Source organism: Staurois parvus, unplaced genomic scaffold (genome assembly GCF_062004578.1).
Source record: "Staurois parvus isolate SC_StPar_1 unplaced genomic scaffold, SC_StPar_1.0 ptg002313l, whole genome shotgun sequence".
NCBI lineage: Eukaryota > Metazoa > Chordata > Amphibia > Anura > Ranidae > Staurois > Staurois parvus.
Genome location: NW_028320109.1, coordinates 71,207 through 86,496, shown reverse-complemented (window position 1 = coordinate 86,496; position 15,290 = coordinate 71,207). Strand labels below are relative to the sequence as shown.

The following is a 15,290-nucleotide window of genomic DNA, read 5'->3' as shown; positions in this document are numbered from 1 at the left end:
TGCCGGAATAACCCCCTCCATGACTTCTGTCTGCTTCTTCACCCTTCATCTCATCTGATCAGGAATCTCCATTAATCTGATTGGACGCTAAAGCTGCCAGGGCCTACACTACCTGTGATATCATATGATTACAGACGGCCAATAAAAGCCGTTCAGCTTTCCACCGCTAGCAGATCCCTCCCTTTCAGTCACACACTTGCCTTTTTTGCTTTTGTGCTCTCAGCTTCTGCCTTCTTGTCCCAATTATGGACGCCTCCATCCCCCGAGCAGTGACCACAAATGTGCTTTTCTTTTATATTTCTTAAATTCAAAATGTTGTCGATGCTTTCCAATAAATGAGAACCGAACACCGACTGTCCGTCATGTGCCAAGTGGCAGCTACTGATCAATTCGCAGCTTTGTGTAACGGTCCCCATGGTCAAACGCTAAGCGCCAGATATAGACAGTGTGTGTATGGTGGGGGGGGGGGGGGGCAGGTATAGAATTCATGGACCAGTCACACCTAGGAGCCATTAGGTTTTTTTTTTTTGTAAGAATTTTTGGAATGTTTTCTTCAACAGACTGCAGAAGAGTATGGCCTGAGTGTTGGTCCAGCACTGGTAATAGGGTTGAAGGGCCATTCTGATCATGTAGAATTAGTTGTAGAACTAAATAGTGGTGGTGCCATTCAGACAACACACAGAATACCAACTGTCTGATGTCCACTGATGTGTGTGAAATATTCAGTGTACTGAATGGTGGATGTCCTACCATATAGGTCTAATGGGAGAACCAGCCAAGGGCGATTGTCCTCTCGTCTTCCCTCTGTAGAATAATAGGTCTAATGGGAGAACCAGCCAAGGGCGATTGTCCTCTCGTCTTCCCTCTGTAGAATAATAGGTCTAATGGGAGAACCAGCCAAGGGCGATTGTCCTCTCATCTTCCCTCTGTAGAATAATAGGTCTAATGGGAGAACCAGCCAAGGGCGATTGTCCTCTCGTCTTCCCTCTGTAGAAAAATAGGTCTAATGGGAGAACCAGCCAAGGGAGATTGTCCTCTTGTCTGCCCTCTGTAGAATAATAGGTTTTATGGGAGAACCAGCCAAGGGAGATTGTCCTCTCGTCTTCCCTCTGTAGAATAATAGGTCTAATGGGAGAACCAGCCAAGGGCGATTGTCCTCTCGTCTTCCCTCTGTAGAATAATAGGTCTAATGGGAGAACCAGCCAAGGGCGATTGTCCTCTCGTCTTCCCTCTGTAGAATAATAGGTCTAATGGGAGAACCAGCCAAGGGCAATTGTCCTCTCGTCTTCCCTCTGTAGAATAATAGGTCTAATGGGAGAACCAGCCAAGGGCGATTGTCCTCTCGTCTTCCCTCTGTAGAATAATAGGTCTAATGGGAGAACCAGCCAAGGGCGATTGTCCTCTCGTCTTCCCTCTGTAGAATAATAGGTCTCATGGGAGAACCAGCCAAGGGCGATTGTCCTCTCGTCTTCCCTCTATAGAATAGTCGTACCCAACGCTGTATTTATTATCACATTTATTTTCTGAGTTCGTTCAAGACTTGGCTTTTCCCCAGATATAAAAGCGATATCAATAGCATAGTTTTGCAGCCTGTGATCTGTTACATTTCAATAGTTCCATATCTGATAACTCAAAGACTTTGGAAAACAATGGAAGAAGATGTAATACATAGGTCCTAGCATATGCCACCTCGTCTGTATCTGCTGCACAGGGGCAGAGATCTCCTCCATTACTGATAATTGTTTATGAAGTATGAAGATAATAGGAATGGATTTTCTCTTTATAATGTGGCCACTTCCAGAATTTGTCGCTGTGGTTTTCTGATCTATGTGTGCAGGAAGTCAGTCCAATGTTCCTCCATGATGATAGCATGTTCCTGGACAATCTCCTAACTAGAAAGACATTGCTTTATTTTTTTAGATGGTGGGTTGCATAGTTAGGTTCAAATAGACCCATGTCCATTGAGTTAAACCAGAAAGTTCAACTCATTACAAGTGTGTACAGTTTATTGCCGAGGTAGCATGCTATGTCCACCTCGCAGGCGTCGTGCCAGGTCCACCTCGCAGGCGTCGTGCCAGGTCCACCTCTCAGGCGCCGTGCCATGTCCACCTCACAGGCGTCGTGCCATGTCCACCTTCGTAGGCGCCGTGCCATGTCCACCTCTCAGGCGCCGTGCCATGTCCACCTCTCAGGCGCCGTGCCATGTCCACCTCTCAGGTGCCGTGCCATGTCCACCTCTCAGGTGCCGTGCCATGTCCACCTCTCAGGCGCCGTGCCATGTCCACCTCTCAGGCGCCGTGCCATTTCCACCTCGCAGGCGTCGTGCCAGGTCCACCTCTCAGGCGCCGTGCCATGTCCACCTCGCAGGCGTCGTGCCATGTCCACCTTCGCAGGCGTCGTGCCATGTCCACCTTCGCAGGCGCCGTGCCATGTCCACCTCTCAGGCGCCGTGCCATGTCCACCTCTCAGGCGCCGTGCCATGTCCACCTCTCAGGCGCCGTGCCATGTCCACCTCTCAGGCGCCGTGCCATTTCCACCTCTCAGGCGCCGTGCCAGGTCCACTTCTCAGGCGCCGTGCCATGTCTACCTCTCAGGCGCCCTAGTAGGTCCACCTTGCAGGCATCGTAATAGGTCCACCTCGCAGGCATCGTAATAGGTCCACCTCGCAGGCATCGTAATAGGTCCACCTCGCAGGCATCGTAATAGGTCCACCTCGCAGGCATTGTAATAGGTCCACCTCACAGGCATCATGCTATGTCCACCACACAGGCACCGTGTCCACTATATACATTTTATGTTGTCTGCTCTGTCTGGGTTGTATCCTGGTATTTACAGTTCCCCTGACTTAGAGCCGTTTTCTCCTCTTTCTGACTCGGTGACAGCCTCTTGTACTTTCAGCCATCATATAAAAGCTCCACATTCTCAGGAACCTGAATCTGTTGTGTACTGTGGTGGCAGAAAGACCTCCATTGTAGTGTTACATTGCAGCTGTAGCCGGGTGGAGAATGGTCTGGGAATGTCCATGTGATGTGGTGCCGTATGGGTGAATTTCTATATGAAGGCTTGATTGTGATTAATAGTAATAAAAGCAGAAGGTGCCTATGGTGAGTATTCCACAGAGGAATGGAGGTCATTAGAATGTGAGTTATTGGAGTAGACCATTAGTAGAGCTGTGGTACTGGGTTCTTTCCTTGGCATGGGTGCTGTATGACACTGAACAACTCAGGATCTCATCATGTGACCCACAATTTTCACAGGCAGTAGATGAATGTAGTATTTTATTTTGTACATTACAGTTAATGAGTGAAACCTGGAACAATATGAGACAAGACTGAATGGCTGTGCTATTATGATGAGAATCATACTTGGAATTGGCCTGTGCTTTGTTGTTATCAAGAGGGTTGGTGAGGGTGGACTTGGCCTGTGTCATGTTGTATCAGGTGGGTTGGTGAGGGTGGACTTGGCCTGTGTCATGTTGTATCAGGTGGGTTGGTGAGGTTTGACTTGGCCTGTGTCATGTTGTATCAGGTGGGTTGGTGAGGATGGTGTTGGCCTGTGTCATGTTGTATCAGGTGGGTTGGTGAGGGTGGACTTGGCCTGTGTCATGTTGTATCCGGTGGGTTGGTGAGGGTTGACTTGGCCTGTGTCATGTTGTATCAGGTGGGTTGGTGAGGGTGGACTTGGCCTGTGTCATGTTGTATCAGGTGAATTGGTGAGGATGGTGTTGGCCTGCGTCATGTTGTATCAGGTGGGTTGGTGAGGATGGTGTTGGCCTGCGTCATGTTGTATCAGGTGGGTTGGTGAGGATGGTGTTGGCCTGCGTCATGTTGTATCAGGTGGGTTGGTGAGGATGGTGTTGGCCTGTGGCATGTTGTATCAGGTGGGTTGGTGAGGATGAAGTTGGCCTGTGTCATGTTGTATCAGGTAGGTTGGTGAGGGTGGTCTTGGCCTGTGTTACGTTTTTACAGATGGGTTGGTGAGCAGGGTGTTGTCCTGTGTCATGCTGTATCAGGTGGGTTGGAGAGGATGGCGTTGGCCTGTGTTACGTTGTATCAGATGGGTTCGTGAGGGTGGTCTTGGCCTGTGTCATGTTGTAACAGATGGGTTGGAGAGGATAGGGTTGGCCTATGTCTTGTATCAGGTGGGTTGGTGAGGATGAAGTTGGCCTGTGTTACGTTGTATCAGGTGGGTTGGTGAGGATGGTGTTGGCTTGTGTCATGCTGTATCAGATGGGTTGGTGAGGGTGGTCTTGGCCTGTGTCATGTTGTATCAGGTGGGTTGGTGAGGGTGGTCTTGGCCTGTGTCATGTTGTATCAGGTGGGTTGGTGAGGGTGGTCTTGGCCTGTGTCATGTTGTATCAGGTGGGTTGGTGAGGGTGGTCTTGGCCTGTGTCATGTTGTATCAGGTGGGTTGGTGAGGGTGGTCTTGGCCTGTGTCATGTTGTACCATGCCATGATGTGGTCTGTATCATCTTAGTAGAGCAGGTTCTGGCTTTGAAATGTGATCTTTATTGAACAGTACAGAAGAAAAGAATCCTGAGAATGTTGGAGCAAATTAGAAGGCATTTCTGGTGGTCTTTGCTGTGGTTGTGGGATATTTTGGATGGAGGGGTTTATAAAGTGACAAACTACAGAATGAAGCGTTCCTGTGGAAGGGCGATAGAGACAGCAGCCGTATGGAGTTAAGGAGAAATCCGGACTGTTATCTCCTCGAAGATGGACTGAATGCAGTGTATGTCCTAATAGAAAATGTACTGACTTTGTACACAAGACTGTATTTGCCTGAGGACCTGGCGTGGTCTGCCCCCTGCTGGAGACGTTTCTGCCCACTTCTCAGAAAGATCAGTGGGCTGCTGAATGGACCTAACCGTGTGAAATAGAAGCTACTATCAATGTATACCTCAACACACGGATATACCTCAAAATACAATGATATACCTCAGTATACAAATCCTGCGTCCTATACCTCAATACATATGTAGTTCAACACACTTCAACACACAAATATACCTCCAAATATAGAAATCCTGGGCTATATTCCTCACTGCAATGTATAGACAGATACTGTATGAGCAAAAATGTGTGAACAACTGACCATCACTCCTATATCAGCTTGTTGGACATCCCATTCCAAAGCCATGGCCATTAATATTGAGTTGCCCCCCATGGGCCATTAATATTGAGTTGCCCCCCCATGGGCCATTAATATTGAGTTGCCCCCCCATGGCCATTAATATTGAGTTGCCCCCCCATGGGCCATTAATATTGAGTTGCCCCCCCATGGGCCATTAATATGGAACTGTCTGTTTGCAATATAACATCCTCCACTATCTAGGAAGACTTTCCACAAGATTTTGGAGGGTGTTTTTGGGAATTTGTGCCCATTTGGTGTTCATGTTGGATGAGAAGACCTGGCTCCACACCCAACTGGTCAAACCATGTATTTATAGACTTTGACCCCCTTTTTTAACAGCCTGCACTCTTTGGGGAAATATTTCCACACGATTTTGCAGTGTCTGTGGGAATTTGTTCCTATTTATGAGGTCAGGCACTTATGTTGGATGAGAAGACCTGGTTCACCATTGGCGTTCTAATATATCCCAAAGGTGTTCCGTAGGGTTGAGGTACAGGGCACTCAAGTTCCATCACAACAAACCGGTCAAACTATATCTTTATGGAGCTGGCTTTGTACACGGGGGACAGTCATGGGGGGGCAGAAAATGGTCTTCACCAAACTGTTACCACGAGGTTGGAAGAGCACAATTGTCTACAATGTCTCTGTATGGTGGAGTATTACCAGGACCCTTCACTGGAGACACCTGAACTCAAGCATCTGGAGGGGGGTCTACATTAGATCTGGCCATGTAGTGAAGGTGTGATGTTCAGGTGTCCACAAACTTACACAAATGACTGTGAACACAGGATACAATAACAAACACTGGATACATACATGTGCACCATATGCCGGCCCTGCCCAATGTGCACTAATAAATGTTACTTGTTCACATGATTGTTTTTGGATTTAAAGAGCGATATGAACATTGTTGAGGTGAGATATTGTCCTGTTCCTAATCCCTGAAATATGTGAAACCTCTTGTACAGATGACACCGACATGCTTCAAATCACGAAGGTAACACCACCTGTAATGTGCACATATTCTATACAGAGAGCCTTTGTTGTTTTGTATATATTCTGTGTGTATTCACCTGTATATAGAAGGCAGCTCCACTGCTGACCATAAATAAAGCACGTGGCTTCCATGACCACCAGCACTCCACCTCTGTGTTATGTAGCTGAGATGGGACACAGGGTGAGGGGTGACCAGAGACCAAACCAAGCCGGAACTGAGGACATCAAAGCAACATTCTATAAGATGTGCGCTATATGTGCTTGGTTGGAAAGATATTACTTAAAATGTATGTATGGAAAAGGTTCTTTGGTTTTTAATAGGGGATGGGGTCAATCCCTGTCTCTTAATTCTCTTTTGTGGTCCGTGTCCTTGGGGTGACTTGTCTTTACTTCCTGTCCTGGAGATTCAACAGGTAATGAGAGGAAGTCTCCCTTAAGTGTCACAGGAACAGATGTCCACATTGAAAGATCATTTGTCTCCTCTAGTTCTGGCGACAATTCTGCAAGTTTGGATTTCCCATCCATTTCTGTGTGGGTAGCAATGGTCAATAAAGAGAGTAAATCTCCCAATGGGGTACAGACAGGAATGAAAACCAGACAGAGGGTAAGACCCTATTCCTGCTTCATCAAAACAGACGAGGGCATGGGTTGAGCTTTGGTACAATATACCAGATGTAAAAACATTTTTATGGGGACTTCCTGTACAAATACTGGACAGATTCCGTTTGTATGGTTATGAATTTGCACAATAAAGTCGGTTCCTACTTATCCACAGAAACGTCCCAGACACAGATGTTTTATGGACCGTTTGAGACCTTTGAAGGACACAGTCCGAGTAAGTTGGCATGGAGTGCTCCAACTCATGGAGCACTGTGACTGTAGCATGCCAAACTGCCTGATCTACCATCCTTCTGCAGCCATGATCCTTACCATAATGCCCTGAATGCCAGAGGCTGCCTCCTTGCATGTCGGAGCAGACCCATCGCCCCATACTGTGTGTGTATGTGCCGTTCAGTGGTCAGATGTGGATACAGACAGTCACTAATATTGTATGTCTGTGATGTGTGATGCTAATTTCCAGCTCCCTGTGACTTCACCAACATGTGACCTTGGCTTCCTTCCATCCCATCAACCTTGATTGCAGAACCTACACAACTGTACTGTGTGTGCAGACCAGTATTTGTTACCCTAAAGAGAAAGGTAGCTGACCACCTCCAGCAAACCTGGAATAAAGCAGATAGCTACCAGCACATGCTGGGACTTGGAGGTCCTCAATCGGTGTAGGTTGCATGACGCATGACCCTATGAGAAGATTCTTGTGACTCAGTCTCAGGTTCTACAAATCAGTGCTGAGGTTGCCTTCTCAAACCTAGAGAAATGGAAAGTGTGTGTTGCCTGTAGGAAACAGCTTCCAGATGCAATAGTTCCAGTTTGGCTTAGAAAACTCAGTTTTTCCTCCTCCAGTTTTAAAACTACCCCAATGGGTCGCATGACACTGGAGGGACACATGTATGTAGCTATATCTGAGGCTATTTGACACTCCAGGAGTTCACCGTATGATCATGGGTTATGATGTGTTTGCTGTAATGTGTTTTTCACCATATTGTAGCCGGAACAGGGACCCACCCCACGGCTATCATTGAACCCAGACAGCTGACTGTCCAGCAGGGTCAACCAGCAGAGTTCCGCTGCACAGCTACTGGGAACCCTCCTCCTACAGTGGAATGGACAGGTAAGAAGATGGAAGCAGAGAAGGACCTCAGAACTGGGGTAGTGAGATGACTCGCCATTAATCCCCTTACTGTGCCTCTTTCAGGTGGTCAGAATGGAGGCATCCCCTATAGAGCAAGCATCCAGGGAGGTGTTCTGAGATTCCCATCCGCTCAGCTCTCTGATGAGGGTCAGTACACCTGCATCGTCCGCAATAGTCATGGACAGCACATTGCCAGGGCTGATCTGCGAGTACACAGTGAGTAATGTGGATGAAGATTACACAAATGTTTTTGTCTAGTAGTGTGCGAAATGCGTGGAATACTTGTATAATCCCGTCTGGGAAGTACGCTGCTCCTCAACGTGATCAATGTTCTGTGCCAAGCAGTCTGGAGTAGTAGATGCTGGAGCTCACAGTTCTTATACCAGGTCTTAATCAGATGGAGCTCACAGCTCTGCTACCAGGTCTTAATCAGATGGAGCTCACAGCTCTGCTACCAGGTCTTAATCAGATGGAGCTCACAGCTCTTCTATCAGGTCTGAGTCAATTGGAGCTCAGCTCTTCTACTAGATTTTAGTCAACTGGGGCTCACAGCTCTTCTATCAGGTCTTAGATGGGGCTCACAGCTCTTCTACCAGGTCTTAGATGGGGTTCACAGCTCTTCTATCAGGTCTTAGATGGGGCTCACAGCTCTTCTACCAGGTCTTAGATGGGGTTCACAGCTCTTCTACCAGGTCTTAGATGGGGCTCGCAGCTCTTCTACCAGGTCTTAGATGGGGCTCGCAGCTCTTCTACCAGGTCTTAGATGGGGCTCGCAGCTCTTCTACCAGGTCTTAGATGGGGCTCGCAGCTCTTCTACCAGGTCTTAGATGGGGCTCGCAGCTCTTCTACCAGGTCTTAGATGTGGCTCACAGCTCTTCTACTAGGTCTTAGGTGGGGCTCACAGCTCTTCTACCAGGTCTTAGATGGGGCTCACAGCTCTTCTGCCAGGTCTTAGATGGAGCTCACAGCTCTTCTACCAGGTCTTAGATGGGGCTCACAGCTCTTCTACCAGGTCTTAGATGGGGCTCACAGCTCTTCTGCCAGGTCTTAGATGGAGCTCACAGCTCTTCTACCAGGTCTTAGATGGGGCTCACAGCTCTTCTACCAGGTCTTAGATGTGGCTCACAGCTCTTCTACCAGGTCTTAGATGGGGCTCACAGCTCTTCTACCAGGTCTTAGATGGGGCTCACAGCTCTTCTACCAGGTCTTAGATGGGGCTCACAGCTCTTCTACCAGGTCTTAGATGGGGCTCACAGCTCTTCTACCAGGTCTTAGATGGGGCTCATAGCTCTTCTACCAGGTTTTAGATGGGGCTCACAGCTCTTCTGCTAGGTCTTAGTCAGATGGAGCTCAGCTCTTTTTCTAGATTTTAGTCAACTGCGGCTTAGAGATCTTTTATCAGGTCTTAATCAGATGGAGCTCACATCTTTACTACTGGATCTTTTTCAGCTGGAGCTCAGCTCTTCTACCAAGTCTTCTTCACTTTGTGACATACATGAAACTTTAGTTGCACGCATGCTATTTGTGTCTCTAAGGTGAATGAGTATTCAGGTTCATCTCATGTGCTTGTGTCCCATGTACCTCTAGGTGGGAATCTTCCAGTTGTGCAGGTGAGCCCCGAACGCACTGAAGTCAGAGAAGGCGACACAGTCCGTCTGTATTGCAGAGCTGGTGGCAGTCCTATGGCAACAATATCCTGGAGGAAGCAAGGAGGCATTCTACCACCACAGGTCAGTCTGGGAGTTTGTTCCTCCTGTTTCTGAATCCCACCAAAGATTTGGTACCGTGTATTGGCTTCCTTAGAGATTGTGCAGGTCTATGCAGACCACACTTCTTAGTGAAGGACAATGTTCCCTGAGGTTTTAGAGTATATGCTCAGTCATTCTGAGCAAAAAATATAGAGCTCTTCCGTCCTCCATCAGTGTTCTGGTCAGATCAGGAAGTGTTAGAGCCAATCTGCACGACACCAGCATGACAACCCTCAACTGATTCCATGTTCCTCTAGACTTTTCTCCTGCACACTGTGCTCTGCTCTTGTCTCTGATGTCCCTACCATGCTTTACTAACACCTCCACCTTAAATGATTGCTTGTTCAGTTGCTCACACATTACTTCTATAGCTTGCCAGACGCTTAGTAAAGCAAAACAAAATGGCCTGGGTCAAGGGTGTCCTGGTATAGTTACCACGGGGACATTCCTCACCCTCAGATCAATTTTCTGAGTGGAAACTTTTCCATATTAATATTTACAACTGTGGGCATCATCCATTGGAAGAAGGATTTTGCCATTTCTACATCGTACAGCAGGACAGACCTCACCTAAACGACTTTTTCAGTGATGATCGTCCTCTTAGAATTGTCCATTCACCATCTGATGTCCCCTTTTCCTTCGTACATTCACTGAAATAGTAAAACCTTTCTCAGGATCTATATATTGATCTTTTATATATTTGTACGGATATATCATAATGTATATGAGACCTCCCTTCCCTTTACCCAGAACCCTCTCCAAATCTTCAAACCATACTGGGCCAATGCTATAACTGCATCAGATGTTTCTAGCTTTTTAGGGGAAGGTTGTATTTGCTTTTGCAGCAGCTTGGCATTGAGCGTTGCCATTGTCCAGAATAGCCTTCTCCAGGTCAGGTTGTCCCAGCTGTAAATGAGTTATTCTATGATCTGGGCCTTTCTTTATCTTTTTTTCTTCCAGTCTTCCTACCTTACTAACCCATTCCATCTGATTTCACTCTCTTTGACTTTCTGTTCCTCCTCACTTTGCCGGTGGCACTCCGCACAGGCCCTCACCTCTCTCGGTTTCCTTCACTTTCGAAGCAGCAGCCTGGAAGCCATCCACAGACGGATCCAAGAGCTGCAGGTAGATACCAGATGCATCTCTAATCCCCAGATACATAAAAGTCGTCATAAAAGAACAGCTGGGCCAACACCGCGCTGAGGAACAGTCCGCAATAGGGAGTGTAGACATCCAATAGGCTGACGCGTTTCGAGGTCTTGCCTCTTCCTCAGAGACACCTCAGAGGCAAGTTACTCAGTGCGGTGTTGGCCCAGCTGTTCTTTATGATGTGCCTTGACTTTATTGTCGTTTGTGAGAACAACACCAACTTTATTTATTATTAAACATTTTTTATGGTATTGCCCTCGGCCTGTGCGCCATGTTTGTTCTTTCCTCATTCAGTATATTTGGATTTTTCCGGTCTATTGAGGGCAGCAAGGTGTGCATGTTCCAGGACATTGTTAATGTGGTTGTAGCCTCCAGTCCATCCCCAAGCGCAGGACCATTTGTGTTTTCTGCTTCTTACATAAAAGTCATCATTTGCATTAAGCTGTTTGCATCGTTTTGGCTCTCATCAGTGCAGGACATGGAAAACGTGACCTCTGTGGAGCTGAGGACTAGACGTTACAGCCAACCTGTCCTCCACTTTCTATGCACAAATCTTAATCCGAGCTTAGCACAGCCACACCAGGGCGTTGGGGTGAAATGTGACCTTTTGAGTCCATCCAATTGTATGTCTGATTTTTAGGCTCGAACCGAGAGAACGGACATTGCGACACTCCTGATCCCCTCTATATCTGCAGCCGACGCTGGTACTTACCTGTGTGTCGGCACCAATACCGCTGGCACCTCCCAGGCCCGCATCGAAGTGATTGTAGTCAAAGGTGAGTTCCGGAGTCCCATTCTGATACGACTTCTGCACAGCAACATCAGACATCCAAATCTCTCATTCGTATTGTTTCTCTGGTATGTAGCCACAGGATCTGCTCCTCTGGTGAGGATTGAACCGTCTTCAGATACGATGCGGGAAGGACAGACTGTGGAGCTGAACTGCGTGGTGGCATCATACCCGCAAGCTGTGGTCACATGGCACAGGCCGGACCGCCCACTCTCACAGAATCACCAGGTAAACGCACGCAATGCTGGGTTATCTTTTTTTTGGGGGGGGGGGGGTTTCATCAATTAAAAATAACTTCCTAATCAAGAACAATTGCCCCAGGCTAGTGTCCACAGAAAAGAACATCTAACAAACCGCAACTCTGGGCAATTGAAAAATATGCCCCTTGGTGCAGGTAGGAATACATTCATAATCTATGTCCAGTATATGTACTTTTTAATTATTCCCACACCCCCTCCGTACAGCCGAAATCAGGCTGAGGGTCGGAGGTTCTGGACAGTTAGACAACTGGGACTCCTTGGAGGAAAAGAAATGTAATCTCCAAACACGGAAAGGTTTCTTCACAGTAAGAGCTGTGAGAATGTGGAATAGACTCCCTCCAGAGTTGGGTGTGGCCAGCTCAGTGGATTGCTGTAGGAAAGTCCTGGATTCTTTCTTGGATACACAGAATATAACTGGATATAACATTTATAGGGAAAGGTGATCCAGGGAATATCCGATTGCCTCTCGGGGGGTCAGGAAGGAATGTTTTCCCTGCAGGAGCACATTAGATCGTGCTTTGCTGGTTTTTTTGCCTTCCTCTGGATCATCTGTGGATGTAGGATTATAATTTTTTTTTTTAATGGTTGAACTGGATGGACTTTTGTCTTTTTTCAGCCAGACTAACTATGTATCTATGTTGCATTGTACTGTGTTGTCATGCTGACATGTTCAGGCACTGGAGTGCTGGAGGGAGATGATCTGATGGCATTGTGCCCAAAAGGCTGGACATTTTTTCCTGGTAACAGTTGCCATATCGGCGTTTCACAGTTTTGAATCCTCACAGCAGTGTACACCTCAGATTAGGTAGAGGATCAGAATATCTGAAGACATTTTAACGGTTTGGGATGCATATGAAGGACTTTATCTTGAGTGTTTCTGGTTTTGGAACATCCTCAAAAACACAATGGAGGAGATTTTGATAGATCAGGAAAATCTAGATGGGAGCAGGCAAACTATACAGCCAAAAGACTGTGGACACCTGACCTTCACACCTATATGTATTGATGGACACCCCATTCCCAAACTATGCTCATTATTATGGAGTTGCTCTCTCTGTGTGGCTATACAACCTCCACTCTTCCGGGAAGGCTTTCCACAAGATTTTGGAGGGTGGCTGTGGGAATTTGTCTCATTGATGAAGTCAGGTGCTGATGTTGGATGAGAAGACCTTTCCCACAATTGGCGTTCTAGTTCATCCCAAAGGTGTTCAGTAGGGATGAGGTCAGGGCTCTGTACAGGACACTCATGCTCCTCCACACATCGCACGTACTGTATATGAGCTTGGTAGACATTCCATTTTAAAATCATGGCCATTAAATAATATTAATATAGAGTTACCACTCTTTGTGGCTATATCATCCTCCGCTCTTCTGGGAAGGTTTCCAAACAATTGTGGGAATTTGTCCCTATATGTGAAGTCAGGTACTGATGTTGGATGAGGAGACCTGGTCCACCATCTGAGTTCCAATTCATCCCAAAGGTGATCAGTAGGGTTGAGGTCAGAGCTCTGTACAGGACTCTGGAGTTCCTCCTCACCACACTGGTCATGCATGTCTCCATGGAGCTGGTTTTGCACACAGGGGGCAGTCATGCTGGAACAAAAAAAGGCCTTCACCAAATTGTTACAACAAGGTTAGAAGAGCACAATTGTCTCCAATGTCTTTGTATGATGGAGTATTCCCAGGACCCTTCACTGGAGCCACCTGGGCTCCATCATTTTGAGGGGGTCCACATACATCTGGCCATATAGTATAGGTTAGCATGCTATTGTTTGTCTGGGTAAACCGCTGATCCAATACCCCAGACTTCCAGGGTTCTGTGTCATGGCTGCTGAAGTTGGGCTCTCTGCTCATAGCTAATGATGGTTGGTTCAGATGGACTTAAAAGTGACATCTCCATATGTTAACTGTCCACAGCCCTGGCAGACCCAAGAAAAACACAAAATTAGAGCACCTCAGTACAGGTTCCTCTCTCACTGCAGAGATTTTTACAGGAGGAAGAAATTACATGTCAAAAATGTTCATTATCAACCAGCTAGTTCACCCATCTTCCTGCCTGTTGGTGCTGGCATTGCATTCTGCCTCGGGAGCAACTTTGTTATGAGCTCACTGGAGAGCACAAAGATGGAGGGGTATAGGCCCTTTCTGGCGGGGCGCCTGTTTCACACGCTGTTCTCTTTTATGTGCTCCAACCAAAACTATCAGAGATATATAAAATATTACATTGGGTTCCACTAGATATACTATGTTTCCACAACTCTCTGATATTTACCTTTTCTGGAATGTTTTATGACCGGTAAGGATTAAAGCCATCGTTGGTCTCTTGTGTAAGAGATATGAAGCCCTATACTATGTAATGTTACTGCTGGTTCCTCCATGTTTAGTTTACTGTTCCTCTCTAAGGTGTATGGCTCCCGGCTCCGAATTCTCCAAGCCTCCTCATCAGACTCCGGGGAATACATCTGCCGGGTCACCAACGGGTTTGGCACACAGCAAGCCTCCATTATTATTACCATCACCCGTAGTCCAATCTGTAAGTTCTTCCTGGTGTGCCTGTCCTTCAGAACACCTATAGCTATTCCAACCTTCTCTTTATGCCTCATATGTACACCATCTGCAGCGCTAGTTATCATCCCTTCCTTGTTCTCCACCTAAACTCATCCATTTCATTTTGTGTCTTCCTCCAATCTACCAACAGATTCCTCAAACTTCAACCTTTGCTTCTTTTCCTCCCAGTACGGGATTGGCATTCTTGCATTTGAGTTCCTTTCCCGGTGTTATTGCTCCTGTGTCTTGTTACGTCTCATGTAGTGTCCTAGTGTCCTTCTGCCACCTCTGGCCTGAGTTGGGCTCTCATCATCTCATAGTTTTGTGTTATATATGTTCTTCATTGCCCTCTTGTATGCCGCTTGGTGCCAGCTCTACATGGACATGTCTTACTTCTAAGTTGGTTGGATGGGTTTATGTTCCTCACTTTTTCTGTCTGATCTATTCTTCTTTTGGTGGAATCTTCACTTGCCATCAATACTTCTTGGCCTTGTCTCTCTCTTTCACTGAGATTATTTCTCCATATCCAATCTTATTTCCTCCTACTCTTCTTTGGTTTTAACCCATTTCCTCTAATATGGTCCATTAGAAGCAGAGAACATTTTTTTGCCAATGTCTGCTCTCCCCCAGACCCGGAAAAAATTCCCGTACTCAGGATCGAGTCATCCTCTGGCTCTCTGGTTGAGGGGCAAACTCTGGAGCTGGATTGCCAGGTTTCTGGCTTTCCCGATGCTGTGGTCACATGGTACAGACCAGGAGTTCCACTTTCATCAAATCATCAGGTATTTGTCTACATGACCTCTGGGATTCAGAAATAAACGAAAAAAAAGCTAACATTTCTGAGATTCTCCCTATACAGGTTTATTGGAACAACTCTTTCTAAACCCCCATTTGGTTTCCAGTCCTCATTGATA

General features: G+C 46.8%; 1 protein-coding gene across 1 annotated transcript in view; it reads left to right on the top strand.

Annotated features, from left to right (window-relative positions):
* Positions 1–15,290, top strand: part of HSPG2 (heparan sulfate proteoglycan 2) — a 111,572-nt gene that overhangs the window by 61,802 nt on the left and 34,480 nt on the right. Inside the window, 9 exon segments of the mRNA XM_089665739.1 lie at positions 6,905–6,964; positions 7,739–7,861; positions 7,946–8,098; positions 9,470–9,612; positions 10,678–10,755; positions 11,420–11,555; positions 11,646–11,797; positions 14,233–14,362; positions 15,007–15,158. Coding sequence (XP_089521865.1) covers positions 6,905–6,964; positions 7,739–7,861; positions 7,946–8,098; positions 9,470–9,612; positions 10,678–10,755; positions 11,420–11,555; positions 11,646–11,797; positions 14,233–14,362; positions 15,007–15,158 — 1,127 coding nt within the window.